The sequence below is a fragment of the Protomyctophum parallelum genome (genome assembly GCF_964188405.1).
Source record: "Protomyctophum parallelum genome assembly, chromosome: 20".
Classification (NCBI taxonomy): Eukaryota; Metazoa; Chordata; class Actinopteri; order Myctophiformes; family Myctophidae; genus Protomyctophum; species Protomyctophum parallelum.
The window spans coordinates 35453749-35475841 of NC_139718.1; the positions used below are offsets into that span (position 1 = coordinate 35453749).

At 46.2% G+C, this 22093-nt stretch overlaps 1 protein-coding gene across 1 annotated transcript in view; it reads right to left on the reverse strand.

Annotated features, from left to right (window-relative positions):
- Positions 1-22093, reverse strand: part of eipr1 (EARP complex and GARP complex interacting protein 1) — an 83850-nt gene that overhangs the window by 55645 nt on the left and 6112 nt on the right. Inside the window, 2 exon segments of the mRNA XM_083791823.1 lie at positions 12344-12500; positions 19744-19876. Of these exon segments, the coding sequence (XP_083647949.1) occupies positions 12344-12500; positions 19744-19876 (290 nt within the window).

Below are 22093 nucleotides of genomic sequence, written 5' to 3' on the forward strand. Positions count from 1 at the left end.
CACTAGCCCCCTAAAAAAAAAAAAAACTTCAACGTATAGCCTACAGATTCGTCTGTATATCATGCTGTTGCTATAGGTTCCGGTTATCACCGTCACTATGCAATTGACGTATACGCGTTTACCTTGATTACTGCAAGTGGCTCTGGATAAAGTCTGTGTTGTAGGAGAGAGGAGAGGAGATAATAAGCTGACCAAAGATCAGCGCTGAAGTAGCACCAGTCTAAAAATAGCAGTCCTATACCGTACAACATTTCCCAAAGACATGCATGGCAGTGGGTGGCATTCGACAGAAGGCGGTGGGGCACAGAGTGAAATAATGAGAAGGCTGAGTGCTACTGTATGGCTCTGAGAGAGACCATGCGAGAACCATCGACAACGTCTTTAATGTATTTTTCCATGAAAGCCCACAATGCAACAAAAAACAAAACAAAAATAGAAACGTCTTTAACGTCTTTTCGCTTTCTTTAGTTTATATAAGTTATATCAGGCTGATTTATCACCTTGCAGTGCATGAACAGTCCTTAACGGAAGTCAGAAGTCATCCAGCCGTCCGTCGCCAGCAGAACAGATTTTTTTTTTTTTTTTTAAACCTTTTTATCTTGGGATTATTTTCCCAGAATGCGTTTTTTGATCAACACAGGCCTTACTCACGGCTCATAACTAAAAGCGTTGCAATGATGAATTTACGTTTTTGGGTTTATTAAAATAACGATCGCGAGACACGTTATACACAGCCAGTTTTATTCCCGAGAGTTAATGGTCTACTCGACAACATAAAACTTCAGCGGCTGAAAAGACTGTGGAGCTATGTGGGTTCTATTTTTGGTGAAATATTCTTGGCAGTAAAATTTCACTCTCAAATATTTGCGGGGTCATCTTGGTTCTAGTGACTGATATTGATCTTCTAATGCGTGAGGGCCGTGTTTTTTCCCAATTAATTTTCCTTTCTTCTTTCAGATGCTGTGAGTTTAGGTTCGAGTGCACTTACAGTCACAGAGACTATATTTAATGAAGAATTATTCAAATACAAATTCAATACATTTACAAAAGGTAAACATCGCTGCACTAATGTGCACTGTTTATGTGCCAATGCTAGAAATACTGCGCCACGAGGTACGGCTCGGCACCTTCCATGCACTTGTTAATGTCACAGAGGGAGTCGAGGGAAATTATACTTTCTTGTAGGAAATATTCTTGTATTGAAGCGGTTACTAAGTAACATTTTAACCAATTTAGACCTGAGGACAATTCAAAAAAAAAGTGGCTTCTAAATCCTAACGGTTTTCTGAAAAACCTGTTTCTATGTCAGTGGTTCTCAAACCGTTTCATGTCAAGGAGCTAGGCATGTAACGATTCACTCAACTCACGATACGATTCGTATCACGATATGGGGTTCACGATACGATTTTTCACAATATTAAAAAATATATTTAATTTCTAAAAATAGCAGAACTACAAGCTCGTAGCGCGCCACTATGAGCTTGTAGATGTGCTCTTTTTCCAATAGCTAAAGCATATAACATAATGCTTACACCAAAAGGGGTTCCCGCCCCAAAGTGGGTTAAGTAAAAAAATGGTCAGTATTTTTTCCACCACTGCCCAACAAACCGCTCCAAGTATAAAGTGCAGATACTCTCAGTGTACGGTATAGTGCATACTGTACGTACCAGGTGGTGTTGGTATAGTGCATACTGTACGTACCAGGTGGTGTTGGTGTAGTGCATACTGTACGTACCAGGCGGTGTTGGTATAGTGCATACTGTACGTACCAGGTGGTGTTGGTGTAGTGCATACTGTACGTACCAGGCGGTGTTGGTATAGTGCATACTGTACGTACCAGGTGGTGTTGGTATAGTGCATACTGTACGTACCAGGTGGTGTTGGTATAGTGCATACTGTACGTACCAGGTGGTGTTGGTATAGTGCATACTGTACGTACCAGGTGGTGTTGGTATAGTGCATACTGTACGTACCAGGCGGTGTTGGTATGGTGCATACTGTACGTACCAGGTGGTGTTGGTATAGTGCATACTGTACGTACCAGGTGGTGTTGGTATAGTGCATACTGTACGTACCAGGTGGTGTTGCTATAGTGCATACTGTACGTACCAGGCGGTGTTGGTATAGTGCATACTGTACGTACCAGGTGGTGTTGGTATAGTGCATACTGTACGTACCAGGTGGTGTTGGTATAGTGCATACTGTACGTACCAGGCGGTGTTGCTATAGTGCATACTGTACGTACCAGGCGGTGTTGCTATAGTGCATACTGTACGTACCAGGTGGTGTTGCTATAGTGCATACTGTACGTACCAGGTGGTGTTGCTATAGTGCATACTGTACGTACCAGGTGGTGTTGGTATAGTGCATACTGTACGTACCAGGTGGTGTTGGTATAGTGCATACTGTACGTACCAGGCGGTGTTGGTATAGTGCATACTGTACGTACCAGGCGGTGTTGGTATAGTGCATACTGTACGTACCAGGTGGTGTTGGTATAGTGCATACTGTACGTACCAGGTGGTGTTGGTATAGTGCATACTGTACGTACCAGGCGGTGTTGGTATAGTGCATACTGTACGTACCAGGTGGTGTTGGTATAGTGCATACTGTACGTACCAGGTGGTGTTGGTATAGTGCATACTGTACGTACCAGGTGGTGTTGGTGTAGTGCATACTGTACGTACCAGGTGGTGTTGGTATAGTGCATACTGTACGTACCAGGTGGTGTTGGTATAGTGCATACTGTACGTACCAGGTGGTGTTGGTATAGTGCATACTGTACGTACCAGGTGGTGTTGGTATAGTGCATACTGTACGTACCAGGCGGTGTTGGTATGGTGCATACTGTACGTACCAGGCGGTGTTGGTATAGTGCATACTGTACGTACCAGGTGGTGTTGGTATAGTGCATACTGTACGTACCAGGTGGTGTTGCTATAGTGCATACTGTACGTACCAGGCGGTGTTGGTATAGTGCATACTGTACGTACCAGGTGGTGTTGGTATAGTGCATACTGTACGTACCAGGTGGTGTTGGTATAGTGCATACTGTACGTACCAGGCGGTGTTGCTATAGTGCATACTGTACGTACCAGGCGGTGTTGCTATAGTGCATACTGTACGTACCAGGTGGTGTTGCTATAGTGCATACTGTACGTACCAGGTGGTGTTGCTATAGTGCATACTGTACGTACCAGGTGGTGTTGGTATAGTGCATACTGTACGTACCAGGTGGTGTTGGTATAGTGCATACTGTACGTACCAGGCGGTGTTGGTATAGTGCATACTGTACGTACCAGGCGGTGTTGGTATAGTGCATACTGTACGTACCAGGTGGTGTTGGTATAGTGCATACTGTACGTACCAGGTGGTGTTGGTATAGTGCATACTGTACGTACCAGGCGGTGTTGGTATAGTGCATACTGTACGTACCAGGTGGTGTTGGTATAGTGCATACTGTACGTACCAGGTGGTGTTGGTATAGTGCATACTGTACGTACCAGGTGGTGTTGGTATAGTGCATACTGTACGTACCAGGTGGTGTTGGTATAGTGCATACTGTACGTACCAGGAGGTGTTGGTATAGTGCATACTGTACGTACCAGGTGGTGTTGGTATAGTGCATACTGTACGTACCAGGTGGTGTTGCTATAGTGCATACTGTACGTACCAGGTGGTGTTGGTATAGTGCATACTGTACGTACCAGGCGGTGTTGGTATAGTGCATACTGTACGTACCAGGTGGTGTTGGTATAGTGCATACTGTACGTACCAGGTGGTGTTGGTATAGTGCATACTGTACGTACCAGGCGGTGTTGGTATGGTGCATACTGTACGTACCAGGTGGTGTTGGTATAGTGCATACTGTACGTACCAGGTGGTGTTGGTATAGTGCATACTGTACGTACCAGGTGGTGTTGCTATAGTGCATACTGTACGTACCAGGCGGTGTTGGTATGGTGCATACTGTACGTACCAGGTGGTGTTGGTATAGTGCATACTGTACGTACCAGGTGGTGTTGGTATAGTGCATACTGTACGTACCAGGTGGTGTTGGTATAGTGCATACTGTACGTACCAGGTGGTGTTGCTATAGTGCATACTGTACGTACCAGGCGGTGTTGCTATAGTGCATACTGTACGTACCAGGTGGTGTTGCTATAGTGCATACTGTACGTACCAGGTGGTGTTGCTATAGTGCATACTGTACGTACCAGGTGGTGTTGCTATAGTGCATACTGTACGTACCAGGTGGTGTTGGTATAGTGCATACTGTACGTACCAGGTGGTGTTGGTATAGTGCATACTGTACGTACCAGGCGGTGTTGGTATAGTGCATACTGTACGTACCAGGCGGTGTTGGTATAGTGCATACTGTACGTACCAGGTGGTGTTGGTATAGTGCATACTGTACGTACCAGGTGGTGTTGGTATAGTGCATACTGTACGTACCAGGTGGTGTTGGTATAGTGCATACTGTACGTACCAGGTGGTGTTGGTATAGTGCATACTGTACGTACCAGGCGGTGTTGGTATGGTGCATACTGTACGTACCAGGTGGTGTTGGTATAGTGCATACTGTACGTACCAGGTGGTGTTGGTATAGTGCATACTGTACGTACCAGGTGGTGTTGCTATAGTGCATACTGTACGTACCAGGCGGTGTTGGTATAGTGCATACTGTACGTACCAGGTGGTGTTGGTATAGTGCATACTGTACGTACCAGGTGGTGTTGGTATAGTGCATACTGTACGTACCAGGCGGTGTTGCTATAGTGCATACTGTACGTACCAGGCGGTGTTGCTATAGTGCATACTGTACGTACCAGGTGGTGTTGCTATAGTGCATACTGTACGTACCAGGTGGTGTTGCTATAGTGCATACTGTACGTACCAGGTGGTGTTGGTATAGTGCATACTGTACGTACCAGGTGGTGTTGGTATAGTGCATACTGTACGTACCAGGCGGTGTTGGTATAGTGCATACTGTACGTACCAGGCGGTGTTGGTATAGTGCATACTGTACGTACCAGGTGGTGTTGGTATAGTGCATACTGTACGTACCAGGTGGTGTTGGTATAGTGCATACTGTACGTACCAGGTGGTGTTGGTATAGTGCATACTGTACGTACCAGGCGGTGTTGGTATGGTGCATACTGTACGTACCAGGTGGTGTTGGTATAGTGCATACTGTACGTACCAGGTGGTGTTGGTATAGTGCATACTGTACGTACCAGGTGGTGTTGCTATAGTGCATACTGTACGTACCAGGCGGTGTTGGTATGGTGCATACTGTACGTACCAGGTGGTGTTGGTATAGTGCATACTGTACGTACCAGGTGGTGTTGGTATAGTGCATACTGTACGTACCAGGTGGTGTTGGTATAGTGCATACTGTACGTACCAGGTGGTGTTGCTATAGTGCATACTGTACGTACCAGGCGGTGTTGCTATAGTGCATACTGTACGTACCAGGTGGTGTTGCTATAGTGCATACTGTACGTACCAGGTGGTGTTGCTATAGTGCATACTGTACGTACCAGGTGGTGTTGCTATAGTGCATACTGTACGTACCAGGTGGTGTTGGTATAGTGCATACTGTACGTACCAGGTGGTGTTGGTATAGTGCATACTGTACGTACCAGGCGGTGTTGGTATAGTGCATACTGTACGTACCAGGCGGTGTTGGTATAGTGCATATTGTACGTACCAGGTGGTGTTGGTATAGTGCATACTGTACGTACCAGGTGGTGTTGGTATAGTGCATACTGTACGTACCAGGTGGTGTTGGTATAGTGCATACTGTACGTACCAGGTGGTGTTGGTATAGTGCATACTGTACGTACCAGGCGGTGTTGGTATGGTGCATACTGTACGTACCAGGTGGTGTTGGTATAGTGCATACTGTACGTACCAGGTGGTGTTGGTATAGTGCATACTGTACGTACCAGGTGGTGTTGCTATAGTGCATACTGTACGTACCAGGCGGTGTTGGTATAGTGCATACTGTACGTACCAGGTGGTGTTGGTATAGTGCATACTGTACGTACCAGGTGGTGTTGGTATAGTGCATACTGTACGTACCAGGCGGTGTTGCTATAGTGCATACTGTACGTACCAGGTGGTGTTGCTATAGTGCATACTGTACGTACCAGGTGGTGTTGCTATAGTGCATACTGTACGTACCAGGTGGTGTTGCTATAGTGCATACTGTACGTACCAGGTGGTGTTGGTATAGTGCATACTGTACGTACCAGGTGGTGTTGGTATAGTGCATACTGTACGTACCAGGCGGTGTTGGTATAGTGCATACTGTACGTACCAGGCGGTGTTGGTATAGTGCATACTGTACGTACCAGGTGGTGTTGGTATAGTGCATACTGTACGTACCAGGTGGTGTTGGTATAGTGCATACTGTACGTACCAGGCGGTGTTGGTATAGTGCATACTGTACGTACCAGGTGGTGTTGGTATAGTGCATACTGTACGTACCAGGTGGTGTTGGTATAGTGCATACTGTACGTACCAGGTGGTGTTGGTATAGTGCATACTGTACGTACCAGGTGGTGTTGGTATAGTGCATACTGTACGTACCAGGAGGTGTTGGTATAGTGCATACTGTACGTACCAGGTGGTGTTGGTATAGTGCATACTGTACGTACCAGGTGGTGTTGCTATAGTGCATACTGTACGTACCAGGTGGTGTTGGTATAGTGCATACTGTACGTACCAGGCGGTGTTGGTATAGTGCATACTGTACGTACCAGGTGGTGTTGGTATAGTGCATACTGTACGTACCAGGTGGTGTTGGTATAGTGCATACTGTACGTACCAGGCGGTGTTGGTATGGTGCATACTGTACGTACCAGGTGGTGTTGGTATAGTGCATACTGTACGTACCAGGTGGTGTTGGTATAGTGCATACTGTACGTACCAGGTGGTGTTGCTATAGTGCATACTGTACGTACCAGGCGGTGTTGGTATGGTGCATACTGTACGTACCAGGTGGTGTTGGTATAGTGCATACTGTACGTACCAGGTGGTGTTGGTATAGTGCATACTGTACGTACCAGGTGGTGTTGGTATAGTGCATACTGTACGTACCAGGTGGTGTTGCTATAGTGCATACTGTACGTACCAGGCGGTGTTGCTATAGTGCATACTGTACGTACCAGGTGGTGTTGCTATAGTGCATACTGTACGTACCAGGTGGTGTTGCTATAGTGCATACTGTACGTACCAGGTGGTGTTGCTATAGTGCATACTGTACGTACCAGGTGGTGTTGGTATAGTGCATACTGTACGTACCAGGTGGTGTTGGTATAGTGCATACTGTACGTACCAGGCGGTGTTGGTATAGTGCATACTGTACGTACCAGGCGGTGTTGGTATAGTGCATACTGTACGTACCAGGTGGTGTTGGTATAGTGCATACTGTACGTACCAGGTGGTGTTGGTATAGTGCATACTGTACGTACCAGGCGGTGTTGGTATAGTGCATACTGTACGTACCAGGTGGTGTTGGTATAGTGCATACTGTACGTACCAGGTGGTGTTGGTATAGTGCATACTGTACGTACCAGGTGGTGTTGGTATAGTGCATACTGTACGTACCAGGTGGTGTTGGTATAGTGCATACTGTACGTACCAGGAGGTGTTGGTATAGTGCATACTGTACGTACCAGGTGGTGTTGGTATAGTGCATACTGTACGTACCAGGTGGTGTTGCTATAGTGCATACTGTACGTACCAGGTGGTGTTGGTATAGTGCATACTGTACGTACCAGGCGGTGTTGGTATAGTGCATACTGTACGTACCAGGTGGTGTTGGTATAGTGCATACTGTACGTACCAGGCGGTGTTGGTATAGTGCATACTGTACGTACCAGGTGGTGTTGGTATAGTGCATACTGTACGTACCAGGCGGTGTTGGTATAGTGCATACTGTACGTACCAGGTGGTGTTGGTATAGTGCATACTGTACGTACCAGGTGGTGTTGGTATAGTGCATACTGTACGTACCAGGCGGTGTTGGTATAGTGCATACTGTACGTACCAGGCGGTGTTGGTATAGTGCATACTGTACGTACCAGGTGGTGTTGCTATAGTGCATACTGTACGTACCAGGTGGTGTTGCTATAGTGCATACTGTACGTACCAGGCGGTGTTGCTATAGTGCATACTGTACGTACCAGGCGGTGTTGGTATAGTGCATACTGTACGTACCAGGCGGTGTTGGTATAGTGCAGACTGTACGTACCAGGTGGTGTTGGTATAGTGCATACTGTACGTACCAGGCGGTGTTGGTATAGTGCAGACTGTACGTACCAGGTGGTGTTGGTATAGTGCATACTGTACGTACCAGGTGGTGTTGGTATAGTGCAGACTGTACGTACCAGGTGGTGTTGGTATAGTGCATACTGTACGTACCAGGCGGTGTTGGTATAGTGCAGACTGTACGTACCAGGTGGTGTTGGTATAGTGCATACTGTACGTACCAGGTGGTGTTGGTATAGTGCATACTGTACGTACCAGGCGGTGTTGGTATAGTGCAGACTGTACGTACCAGGTGGTGTTGGTATAGTGCATACTGTACGTACCAGGTGGTGTTGGTATAGTGCATACTGTACGTACCAGGCGGTGTTGGTATAGTGCATACTGTACGTACCAGGTGGTGTTGGTATAGTGCATACTGTACGTACCAGGTGGTGTTGCTATAGTGCATACTGTACGTACCAGGCGGTGTTGCTATAGTGCATACTGTACGTACCAGGTGGTGTTGGTATAGTGCATACTGTACGTACCAGGTGGTGTTGCTATAGTGCATACTGTACGTACCAGGTGGTGTTGGTATAGTGCATACTGTACGTACCAGGTGGTGTTGGTATAGTGCATACTGTACGTACCAGGCGGTGTTGCTATAGTGCATACTGTACGTACCAGGTGGTGTTGCTATAGTGCATACTGTACGTACCAGGTGGTGTTGCTATAGTGCATACTGTACGTACCAGGTGGTGTTGCTATAGTGCATACTGTACGTACCAGGTGGTGTTGGTATAGTGCATACTGTACGTACCAGGTGGTGTTGGTATAGTGCATACTGTACGTACCAGGTGGTGTTGGTATAGTGCATACTGTACGTACCAGGTGGTGTTGGTATAGTGCATACTGTACGTACCAGGTGGTGTTGGTATAGTGCATACTGTACGTACCAGGTGGTGTTGGTATAGTGCATACTGTACGTACCAGGTGGTGTTGGTATAGTGCATACTGTACGTACCAGGTGGTGTTGGTATAGTGCATACTGTACGTACCAGGCGGTGTTGGTATAGTGCATACTGTACGTACCAGGCGGTGTTGGTATAGTGCATACTGTACGTACCAGGAGGTGTTGGTATAGTGCATACTGTACGTACCAGGTGGTGTTGGTATAGTGCATACTGTACGTACCAGGTGGTGTTGCTATAGTGCATACTGTACGTACCAGGTGGTGTTGCTATAGTGCATACTGTACGTACCAGGCGGTGTTGGTATAGTGCATACTGTACGTACCAGGTGGTGTTGGTATAGTGCATACTGTACGTACCAGGCGGTGTTGGTATAGTGCATACTGTACGTACCAGGTGGTGTTGGTATAGTGCATACTGTACGTACCAGGCGGTGTTGGTATAGTGCATACTGTACGTACCAGGTGGTGTTGGTATAGTGCATACTGTACGTACCAGGTGGTGTTGGTATAGTGCATACTGTACGTACCAGGCGGTGTTGGTATAGTGCATACTGTACGTACCAGGCGGTGTTGCTATAGTGCATACTGTACGTACCAGGTGGTGTTGGTATAGTGCATACTGTACGTACCAGGTGGTGTTGGTATAGTGCATACTGTACGTACCAGGCGGTGTTGGTATAGTGCAGACTGTACGTACCAGGTGGTGTTGGTATAGTGCATACTGTACGTACCAGGTGGTGTTGGTATAGTGCATACTGTACGTACCAGGTGGTGTTGGTATAGTGCATACTGTACGTACCAGGCGGTGTTGGTATAGTGCAGACTGTACGTACCAGGTGGTGTTGGTATAGTGCATACTGTACGTACCAGGTGGTGTTGGTATAGTGCAGACTGTACGTACCAGGTGGTGTTGGTATAGTGCATACTGTACGTACCAGGTGGTGTTGGTATAGTGCATACTGTACGTACCAGGCGGTGTTGGTATAGTGCAGACTGTACGTACCAGGTGGTGTTGGTATAGTGCAGACTGTACGTACCAGGTGGTGTTGGTATAGTGCAGACTGTACGTACCAGGTGGTGTTGGTATAGTGCATACTGTACGTACCAGGCGGTGTTGGTATAGTGCATACTGTACGTACCAGGTGGTGTTGGTATAGTGCAGACTGTACGTACCAGGTGGTGTTGGTATAGTGCAGACTGTACGTACCAGGTGGTGTTGGTATAGTGCATACTGTACGTACCAGGTGGTGTTGGTATAGTGCATACTGTACGTACCAGGTGGTGTTGGTATAGTGCATACTGTACGTACCAGGTGGTGTTGGTATAGTGCATACTGTACGTACCAGGTGGTGTTGGTATAGTGCATACTGTACGTACCAGGTGGTGTTGGTATAGTGCATACTGTACGTACCAGGCGGTGTTGGTATAGTGCAGACTGTACGTACCAGGTGGTGTTGGTATAGTGCATACTGTACGTACCAGGTGGTGTTGGTATAGTGCATACTGTACGTACCAGGTGGTGTTGGTATAGTGCATACTGTACGTACCAGGCGGTGTTGGTATAGTGCATACTGTACGTACCAGGTGGTGTTGGTATAGTGCATACTGTACGTACCAGGTGGTGTTGGTATAGTGCATACTGTACGTACCAGGTGGTGTTGGTATAGTGCATACTGTACGTACCAGGTGGTGTTGCTATAGTGCATACTGTACGTACCAGGTGGTGTTGCTATAGTGCATACTGTACGTACCAGGTGGTGTTGGTGTAGTGCATACTGTACGTACCAGGTGGTGTTGCTATAGTGCATACTGTACGTACCAGGTGGTGTTGCTATAGTGCATACTGTACGTACCAGGCGGTGTTGGTATAGTGCATACTGTACGTACCAGGTGGTGTTGGTATAGTGCATACTGTACGTACCAGGCGGTGTTGGTATAGTGCATACTGTACGTACCAGGTGGTGTTGGTATAGTGCATACTGTACGTACCAGGTGGTGTTGGTATAGTGCATACTGTACGTACCAGGTGGTGTTGGTATAGTGCATACTGTACGTACCAGGTGGTGTTGGTATAGTGCATACTGTACGTACCAGGTGGTGTTGGTATAGTGCATACTGTACGTACCAGGTGGTGTTGGTATAGTGCATACTGTACGTACCAGGTGGTGTTGCTATAGTGCATACTGTACGTACCAGGCGGTGTTGGTATAGTGCATACTGTACGTACCAGGTGGTGTTGGTATAGTGCATACTGTACGTACCAGGTGGTGTTGGTATAGTGCATACTGTACGTACCAGGTGGTGTTGCTATAGTGCATACTGTACGTACCAGGTGGTGTTGGTATAGTGCATACTGTACGTACCAGGCGGTGTTGGTATAGTGCATACTGTACGTACCAGGTGGTGTTGGTATAGTGCATACTGTACGTACCAGGCGGTGTTGCTATAGTGCATACTGTACGTACCAGGCGGTGTTGGTATAGTGCATACTGTACGTACCAGGCGGTGTTGGTATAGTGCATACTGTACGTACCAGGTGGTGTTGGTATAGTGCATACTGTACGTACCAGGTGGTGTTGGTATAGTGCATACTGTACGTACCAGGTGGTGTTGCTATAGTGCATACTGTACGTACCAGGCGGTGTACGGTATAGTGCATACTGTACGTACCAGGTGGTGTTGGTGTAGTGCATACTGTACGTACCAGGTGGTGTTGGTATAGTGCATACTGTACGTACCAGGCGGTGTACGGTATAGTGCATACTGTACGTACCAGGTGGTGTTGGTATAGTGCATACTGTACGTACCAGGCGGTGTTGGTATAGTGCATACTGTACGTACCAGGCGGTGTTGCTATAGTGCATACTGTACGTACCAGGCGGTGTTGGTATAGTGCATACTGTACGTACCAGGCGGTGTTGCTATAGTGCATACTGTACGTACCAGGCGGTGTTGGCATAGTGCATACTGTACGTACCAGGCGGTGTTGGTATAGTGCATACTGTACGTACCAGGCGGTGTTGGTAGTGCATACTGTACGTACCAGGCGGTGTTGGTATAGTGCATACTGTACGTACCAGGCGGTGTTGGTATGGTGCATACTGTACGTACCATGCGGTGTTGCCGTGGGCAGCGCTGTCCAGGCGACAGAGCGTCTCCAGGGTCAGCGGGTTGTGGGCCGAGTCGTCGGGCGACTCGTGACTTCCCGACTCCCAGTCCGAAGGCATCCTCCAAACGGCCGCACACGACACCACCCTGCTGTCACTGGCTGCAGTACGGACACAGACACAAACAATGGGAGTCAATGTTATGTAAGCATGTTCTGGAAGTGTGTGTGTGTGTGTGTGTGTGTGTCTGTGTGTGTGTGTGTGTGTGTGTGTGTGTGTGTCTGTGTGTGTGTGTGTGTGTGTCTGTGTGTGTGACTGTGTGTATGTGTGTGCGTGTGTGTGTGTGCGTGCGCAGAAGGTCCCGAACTGTAAATGTATCCCCCCCCCCCCCCCCCCCCCCCGACCAATTTTTCCCCATCTCTCTCAAATTGGCACCGGTGCACTTCTTCTGACTGCCAGCGCTGCTAATTGGAAACAGTGAATGATACAATAATTGGACTAAAAGTTTTGAAAGCTGTAAGGCAAAACCAATCCCAGAGAGAGAGAGAGAGAGAGAGAGAAAGAGAGAGGGAGAGAGAGAGATGGCGGGAGAGAGAGATGGCGGGAGAGAGAGAGAGAGAGAGCGGGAGAGAGAGCAAACATGGCGGAGAGGGGAGTATAACATTTCATTTTGGTGTAGATATTGACAGTGTGTGGGCAGGCGTCGGACTATGGCGCATTGGCGCCGGGCCTATTTGTCAAATTAAAAAGCAACGTGGCGCGAGTCCGCCGGCTCTTGAGTGGTTTCAGAGTCAACGCCGACACACCAGCGCTCGCTGCAGGAAAAAGTGAGCGAGCGATCATCTTGAACAACGTACGGTGAAGAAGAAGAAGAAGAAGGGAAAAAAAGCATTTCTCAACTTTGCTCACATGTTGTCGATGTTGGGTGCTGGAAACCTTGTACTCGATTGTCCCAGATTGTTACTTTGCATCTTTGTGACAGGCCTAAACATTCTCCCCTTCCTCACCACAGACACACAATTAATTCCCCTTACGCACAAGATAGGTATCGGCCGATCGTGAGAAAATCGGGATCGCCCCCCCCCCCCAAAAAACCTGATCCGAGCACCTCTAAAACAATTACAGATCTACAAGTCCAAAACGCGTCGCGATGCAACGCATGTTTAGCTTGCAGATCGGCTATTTTCGTTCTACTTTTGTCTGGCACTGCAGTGTAACGAAGTGGGACCCCACTTTACAAAAAAAAAAACACAAAAAGTTAAAATATGGAGATACAAGGTTTCTGCCCAACAGCAACGATATCTGGGTGCCAGTGGGAGGGCATGTGGAAACTGTCAGTGCATGTGCATGCATGTGTGTGTGCGGGTGTCTGTGTCTCTGTGTGTGTGTGTGTGTGTGCGTGCGTGCGTGCGTGCCCGGGCTTCAACCAAGGCCAGTGCAGCTGTCATCTTGTGAACTGAAGCATGTAGGGGGGGCAGAGAGATAGAGAGAGATATAGACAGAGAGACAGAGAGAGAGAGAGACTGCCCTGTCCTGCTAGTATCTGCTGCCCCTAGAGGCCTGTTCTTGCCAACCTCTCCCATCTCAATGAGTCTTACACTGTCTGTCATGTCTGTCTGCTCTATGTGACACACACAGACACAAACAGTCTCACAGTGCACACACACGCATGCACGGACGCACACGTTTGATTTACTATACTTGCGAGGACATCGACCTTTGTAGGAGGGCCACGGAAATAGATGAACAATTGGGGAAATAGCAGTGGGGAAATGGCAGATCCACATGCCCAAAACGTGACACGCTGCGACACATTGTCAGCTTGTAGATTGGAAAGTGTTAAAATAGGGGGAAAAGAAACCTCCCAACCCCCGACCGGAGTCTTTGCCTAATTGTTTAGCCTAACTTCCCAAATCCTTACTTCGAGCATAAAACAACCGTTGCTCTTGTGAGGCCCATGGAAATGTCTCAATTTTCTAAAATTGTACTATACATTTCTCCCTCAGAAGTATAGCAATACAAGTGCACTAGTAGTCCACAAACATACACAGACAGACACACACACGTGCGCCATCTCTGATGTGACAGTGTGTGGTAGCGCTCCGTTGCCTTGCGTGTTCCCCCGTGTGACTGCGCTCAGAGCAGACGCCCCCACAGAGGATTTCAGTGTGCGCACACACACACACACACACACACACACACACACACACACACACACACACACACACACACACACACACACACACACACACACACACACACACACACACACACACACACACACACACACACACACACACACACACACACACACACACAGCAGACACCCCCACAGAGGATTTCAGTGCACACAGCAGCAGCAGCCTCTAAGTGGAGGCCTCGGCCATTAGTGGATGCCACGCTAATTACTCTTTCCTTTTAAAGCGCTCTCTCCCTGACATATCTGCTATCAGGCCTTGTACAATAAAGGCCTGGTCTTCTCCCACATCCACGGCCTCATTTTCCTCAGCGACTCCCCTGCCTTTGAAATGGTCTTGGATGCTACAGTGTAAGCTGGATATCAACCCCCAACCCTCTCCTCTATCCCCTTTTGTCCACCGACATCATTTCACTATAGCGCTAAATGTAATGAAAATTGAGATTTAATTATGTTTCTTTTTTTCCCCCCTCTCTCTCTCTGTCTTTGAGATTTTCTTTTTCCTTTCTTCTTATTTGAGATTGTCTTTTTTTAATTGCTTCGTCGGAGCTTGATCTGCCTTTTTTTTTAGCTAAACGTATACACTGTTTAACTGTGTAGTGGCCTAACTGGTCTTGGTGGAGAAGCTAGCTATCTAGCCATATACTGTAGGTGTGGAGGAAGCGGTTACAGGGAAAGTGGGAACTAAGTCAGAGTGCGATATTTGATGGAGCCCGCACACCACAGGTACAAGTACTCACTCAGGGTGATTCCGGCAGATTCGCCATTGTAAACAATAGGGACTCAATTTCCCATTGCACGCCGGAGGGAAGTTTTTTTTTGCAATGACGTCATCAAAATGCATGAAGATCAAATGGATCGAAACGTCGTCAGAATTCTCAATACCAATGTGGTGTGTGCGGGCTCCATCAAATATCTACTGAAGTTTCTTTAGCCCAGAACCCAGCCTGTCGATGTGCGTATTCCACGTCCGAACTAAGTTAGAGTGGGCACCTCGATGAAAAATGTCTCAACTCATGTAAAGTATACATGCAGTGTGGACATACACGGTACCTCATTATCAGACTCAAATTGACCCTTCAACTTCTTGTCTATGCCCCAAATAAAAATGGATCAATAGGTTTCGTTTCGAAATTGAAGACACATTACCTAATTTGTCAAATGTTCAGTCATGTTCTAATCATGAATACTTTACATGATATACTTAAAGATGGAGGGCCACAATTTTTGTATTTTTCCAGTTTTTCATGTGTCTATGAGGTGACAGTACTTCATTAGACACCCTGGAGTTGTTTGTATGTGCAATGGTGTATTAACTTTGTATTTAGGGTTTCTTCCTGGAGGCTGAACCCTTGACAGTCAAACGGGCCAATGAAGTAAACAGTATTACAGTAATATAGTGACACCACTCGCAACTAACTCTGCTCGCCTCGGCCTTAACGTCCACATGAGGGACAAGCATATAGTCCTGAGAGTGAACTCTACCAAGCAAGCGCTGCACTCAGTCATCATGCTGGAATAATAATAATAATAATAATAATAAAACTTTATTTGTATAGCACCTTTCATGACATGAAATGCAGCTCAAAGTGCTTTACAGAGCAATGGAGAAAAAAAAGAAAAGCAAGGCAACGACATTAAAAAACAAGCAGTAATGCAATACAGTGAGGACATGAATAACAAAAAAATAAAAGATCAATTAAAAGCAATGTTGTAGAAGTGGGTCTTGATCTGTGCTTTAAAAATGTCTACAGAGGCTGCCTGACGAAGGTACAGTGGGAGCTTGTTCCATGCCGACGGCCCGTAGAAGCAAAAAGCTGCTTCCCCGTGTTTTTTGGTTGCCATTTTTTTAGGCAAAGCGAGCAGGCCAGCAGTGGAAGACCTTAGGGGGGCGGTTTGGGACATATTTAGGCAGGCAGTCATGTAGGTAGGAAGGTGCGAGACCATTGAGAGCTTTATACACAAGTAAAATAATTTTAAAATCAATCCTAAAAACAACCGGAAGCCAGTGCAGTGAAGCCAAAACTGGAGTTATATGTTCTCTCATCTTAGTTCTAGTTAAAACTCTGGCTGCTGCATTTTGGACAAGTTGTAATCTGTCAGTTGTTTTCTTAGGCAGTCCTGAGAAGCACTGGAGGAGGTTGAGGGGTTCACATACCTCGGCAGCATTGTCAACAAGCGGGGGGAGGAACAGATGCTGACGTGAAAGTCAGGATTGGCAAGGCCAGGGTATAGCTTATACCTCCAACTTAAAATAAAACATCTGGAGAAATACCTGCCTGGCCATCACAACAAAGATCAGGATCTTTAAAAACCCATTTTGGGGCGGGAACCCCTTTTGGTGTTTTAAACATTATGTTATAATTTAGCTATTGAAAAATAGCAGATCTACATGCCACCGAGTGGCGCGCTACGAGCTTGTAGGTCTGCTATTTCTGAAAAATCGTGAAAATATTTATTTCGGAAAACTGGAGGATTTAGAAGATTTTTTCATTTTATTTTGAGGTCAGGCCTAAATGGGTTAACAGCAATGTGAAGTCAGTCCTACACGATGGTGCTGAGACCTGGACGGAGGACCACTGTGAAGTCGTGAACACCACAAACTAAATCCAGCCATTCATCAACACCTCCAGATCCGCTGGCCTATAACACCATTAGCAACTAAAACAACCCTGTGGCACCAACGCGCCACCCAACAACCAGCAGGAAGCCAGATAGGAAGAGAAGATCCTCAAACAGTGTTGGAGATGGATAGGCCACACTCTCCGTAAAGTAAACCAATGTTAATGCTAATCTTGTTTTCACCTGCCAGGTAGGGTACAGTACTGTACTCTGCTTAGGCTACTTGTTCACAAACATGCTCTTATAATCTATTCTAAACACTGTGACACGTTTAAAGAGTGTTACAAATAAGTGTTTAGAACCTAATCGTCATGGGGGCCACCATGACGATTATAAAAACATTTCGTCTCTGGATAATAGGCGTAAGTAAGTAAGTAAGTACGTAAGCCCACTCTTCCTGTCACCATGGAAACAATATTGCAATGTTTACATTTAGAAAAGTGACTGCAGTAAGTAAGGTACAGTAGCACCACTGCAACCTCCAGCCCACTCTAATAATCCGGTCATACAATAAAATGATCTCACAATGTCTACCAAAATGCAAAGACAAAATAGAAACATGACAAACTCCGATACAAACTAAATAGCAAACTCAGGCCACTTTTACACAACACTGGTCTCCAGAGAAAACAGCAAAGTCCCGTTGGGTTCTCACTTTTTGTTGCGAGACATGGCCAAAGCATTTTTGCTTTGGTTTACATCACCTGGTTTACCTCATGGTTTACATTCACCAATGCAGCGGCTCACTAGTCGCTGCATTTGTATCCGTAGGATGAGCGGGGCGAGGGAGGGCCTACGGCTCTGCACCAATGTAATAAAATTGGTCTAAATTGGTATAATCGTTTTGTTTCTTTTGGTACAATAATCCTTTGGTTTGTTCATCTTTTATTCCATCTCGTAGCGAGAATAAAGGAACCGACGTCAGGTAACTATACTGTAACTGCTGCCCCCCCATACAGAGCCAACTCCAGTTTACCAAGTCTATAGACCAGGGTTTAAGTGATTCAAAAAAAAAATCACACCCGTGTGAAGCGAGGGGCGCTCTTATCATCTTACAACATCGTCGAGGAGGGAATTCAATGATTCAACGATTAGGTGATGTAATGATGTCATGTAAAACAAACGGTGTCAAAACAAACATTAAATTCCCTTCATAGTCAGGGCGTTTTTTTAACAAAGATTGAACCTATGTATATAGGAGGGGAAACCAACGTCTCTCTCTCTCTCTGTCTCTGTCTCTCTCTCTGTCTCTCTCTGTCTCTGTCTCTCTCTCTCTCTCTGTCTCTCTCATCATGTCCGGACATTAGTATTGATTCTATCAGTGGTCTGAGAGACATGACTGTGAACACGGAACGCCATAATGCTGCAGCAGCACAGGAGGACTGGCTATCGATCACCTGTTAAAGACCTGCTTCAAACAGCACGTCTGACATTCTCCACCAATTACCTGTGGTAATTAGACCTGAGAAGAAGGTTGACACAGACGGACACACAGACGGACGGACGGACGGGCGGACAGGGAAGCGTTTGTGCATTAACGAGCGGAAAAGGAAAGCGTCCTTTTTTAAATAAAGTCAATTTAAACAAAGTGAATACTAATTACTCTGAGAATTGCACAACATCACATTAATTGTGAACAAATGAATAAATTAAAGCCATGGGAACTTAACCTATAAGGGGCGGGAATGATTGTGTTTACAGCACACTCTGGTGGAGAACTTTGACATACAGACGTCAGCCTCATTAGAACTAACACACGCACGCATGCACGCAAGCGCATGCACGCACACACCGTTGTCCCAATTCCCAAAACACACCAGTGTGTTGCTAGGGAGCCCCCACTGGAGGGCCCCCCTCCACCCTGCTCCTCCCTGTTCTACACCTAAGCACCACCACGCCAGCCCATAGGCGCCTCTGGTGCAACCATGCAACGGTCAAATAACAGTACAGTACGGTTGTAGTTGTATTGTTATTTGTTACCTTTGTATATTGCGGAATCTGACCTTAAAGGGATAGTTCAGATTTTTTTTTAACTTAAGCTGTATGAAATACTTGCCATTAAAATAGTGTTTGCAACTGTATTCATTGATTGCCTGAGTCTCGTGGTGGGAGTTCTGCTCTGGTTTTGGTCAAAATTATGTAGTTCCAGTCATTTTGTGGGGGGCACTGGGGCCACGCAGAAAAAGTAAATAAATCCACAAAACTAACGTCATTTGTATTGTTGACCTACGTTCAACTTTGACCCCTCTATCACATGGAACTATTTGGCGTAGTGATATGGACACAAAAATGGCATAGTTCCGTGTGATAGATAGATAGATGGTATTGCAGCGCTGGGCCAAACTCATGAACACTCTGGTCCGTTGACTATCATTGTGCACGTTCATGATGACACGTGAACGCTGAATGCATGCAATGATAGTCAACAGCCAGCGAGTTCATGAGTTTGGCCCAATCAATCCCAGAATGCACTCTGTTCCTACCCGGAAGTAGGAGTGAAATTGCCTCATGCGCGTTTGAGCAACTTAATGCGGAGGATAACTCGGGTGCCGTCTCTATTAAGGTCTAAACGGGTAAAGACTCACTCTTGTTGTAGCATGTGGTGAGCACGGCCTTATCGGCAGGACTGGCCCCGATGTGCCAGATCTCCCCAGCTGGGTGCAGGAGGACACTCTTATTGATGATGTTATTCTCATCATCAAAGTCAATGATGTGGATCTGCATGGGAGGAGAGAGAGAGAGAGAGAGAGAGAGAGAGAGAGAGAGAGAGAGAGAGAGAGGGGGTATATTCAGTGAGGATGAGGGCGAGAAAACAATAAAAAACGCTATAAAACATCTTATATTCGGAGACTTTTCGAAAAGATAATCAATGAAAACATTATCAGATGTACAGCTAGCTTGTAGATCTGCTATTTTTGAATAGCCAATGTATAAATCTATAAGTTTAAAAGTATTGTGATTTGAGACACGCGGGCGCGCGTGACACAGACACAGACACAGACAGACACACACACACACACACACACACACACACACACACACACACACACAGTTCAAAGCTCCCGGTCGTATCTCCCCGCCCCGTTCCGACAGAGGAAGAATTCCCTTTGAATATGACAGCAAGCGCAAAAGTTCAAACGCAGACATCACTTTTTACTGCTATTATTTTAGGGGGTTTTAATCATATATTTTGTACCCCCCCCCCCCAACTTCAAACAGAGTTTTCGTTTTGATTTTGGTCTACAAAGCGACAATTAAGACACTTTAGAAGTCACCGTTGATTCACAGGCGTTCTGGATGTGACAGAGCCAGGGGGAGAACGCGCACAGAGAGGAGGGTGGTGTCGATAAAGCTCATTCCATCTTTTTTTTCTAAGTCTAATTGTCCCTAATTGTCCCTCTCGCTGAACCATGTGACTTGCATGCAAAAGAAAAAAGAACATGCTGAGAAGGTTTTTTGATCCGATAGTAGCCTTTATTTGAACAAGATTTCATTCATTTTATCTTTTTAAGACATTGTTTGTTAGTTGTGCTTTTTTTATTGCTTTTGTTAAAGACATTTCAGCTTCGACAGCAGGACAGAGCAGTGACAATAAGCAGGAGAGCGAGGACTGGCTGTGTGGTGACAATGAATGACAGGGCGTGATGTCACGAGGAATGATGGACTGACGGCCATATATGGTGGCGTGACTGACGGAGCGACAGGTTTTCATAGTCATCTGCCGATAAATGCGATCATACCGTATATAAAGGCTATGAAAGCCATACTAATTTAGCCATAATAGAAAACCTCTCTCCCCTGGTTCAGGTATCCCCCGAATTGTAAGCTCCTGTACTCAAACATGTGAAATGAAAATATGAGGCCAGGGGGAATGGATGGGAGCGTGCACTGTAAACACCTTATCCGGTTTCACCAGTCGGTTGACGGGTTCCCTACCCTACTCTGCATTGGCTGTGTGTGTGTGTGTGTGTGTGTGTGTGTGTGTGTGGCATCCAAAAGGGCTTATCCAAATATTCTATTTGCTCATATTTTACAGGGATCATGTGAGCAGGCCCCAAAAAGATAGGAAATAAATGGCCTATAAACCAGCGGTTCTCAAAGTGGGGTCCGGGGACCCCCAGGGTCCTTCGGGGCGGGGAGGGTGTCCATAACATAACCTGCAAATCATTTTAACCACTTTACCTTGATTTGGTTATTTATTTGTGCTGCACTGCAACCTTACGCTTACGTATCTGCTATTTATTTGATTTATATTTTAAAACGATTGAAATTGTTTTGGGGTCTGTGGCCAAATACTCAAAAAGAAGCACTGCTATAAACAATAAGACCACAACTAGTATACACTATACAGAGGATAATCTTTAACTTAATTTATCAACCTTTTATTAAAGTTTCTTTCCATCTCTTCGATCTTAACTGCAGGTTATTTTTTCAGACCAAATCTTGCTCCCAAACACGAGCAATTGGACTGTTTCCAATCCTTCCTAATTTGCAGCAGACCAGCACAAGTGTATCTGCTTGTGTGTGTGTGTATGTGTGTGTGTTTATGTGCGTGCACAAGTGTGTTTGTATGAGGATGTGTGAGTGTGTGTGTGTGTGTGTGTGTGTGTGTGTGTGTGAGCGTGTGTGTGTGTGCACAAGTGTGTTTGTATGAGGGTGTGTGTGTGTGTGTGTGTGTGTGAGTGTGTGTGTGTGTACAAGTGTGTTTGTATGAGGGTGCGTGCGTGCGTGCGTGCCTCGCAGAGGTCATTATAGAGACTGATGACAGAAACAGTTGGCTCTAAATGGTTGGGGAAATAATTAGCTCTTTCAGAGAGAAAGGGAGAACGAGAGAGAAAGAGATCTGCATTGTAAGAAACCAGCCCATTCTCTGGCAGAACGTCGGGTGTGAAAATGGTCTGGCACTACTAGACGGCACGTTCACTTCCACCCGAG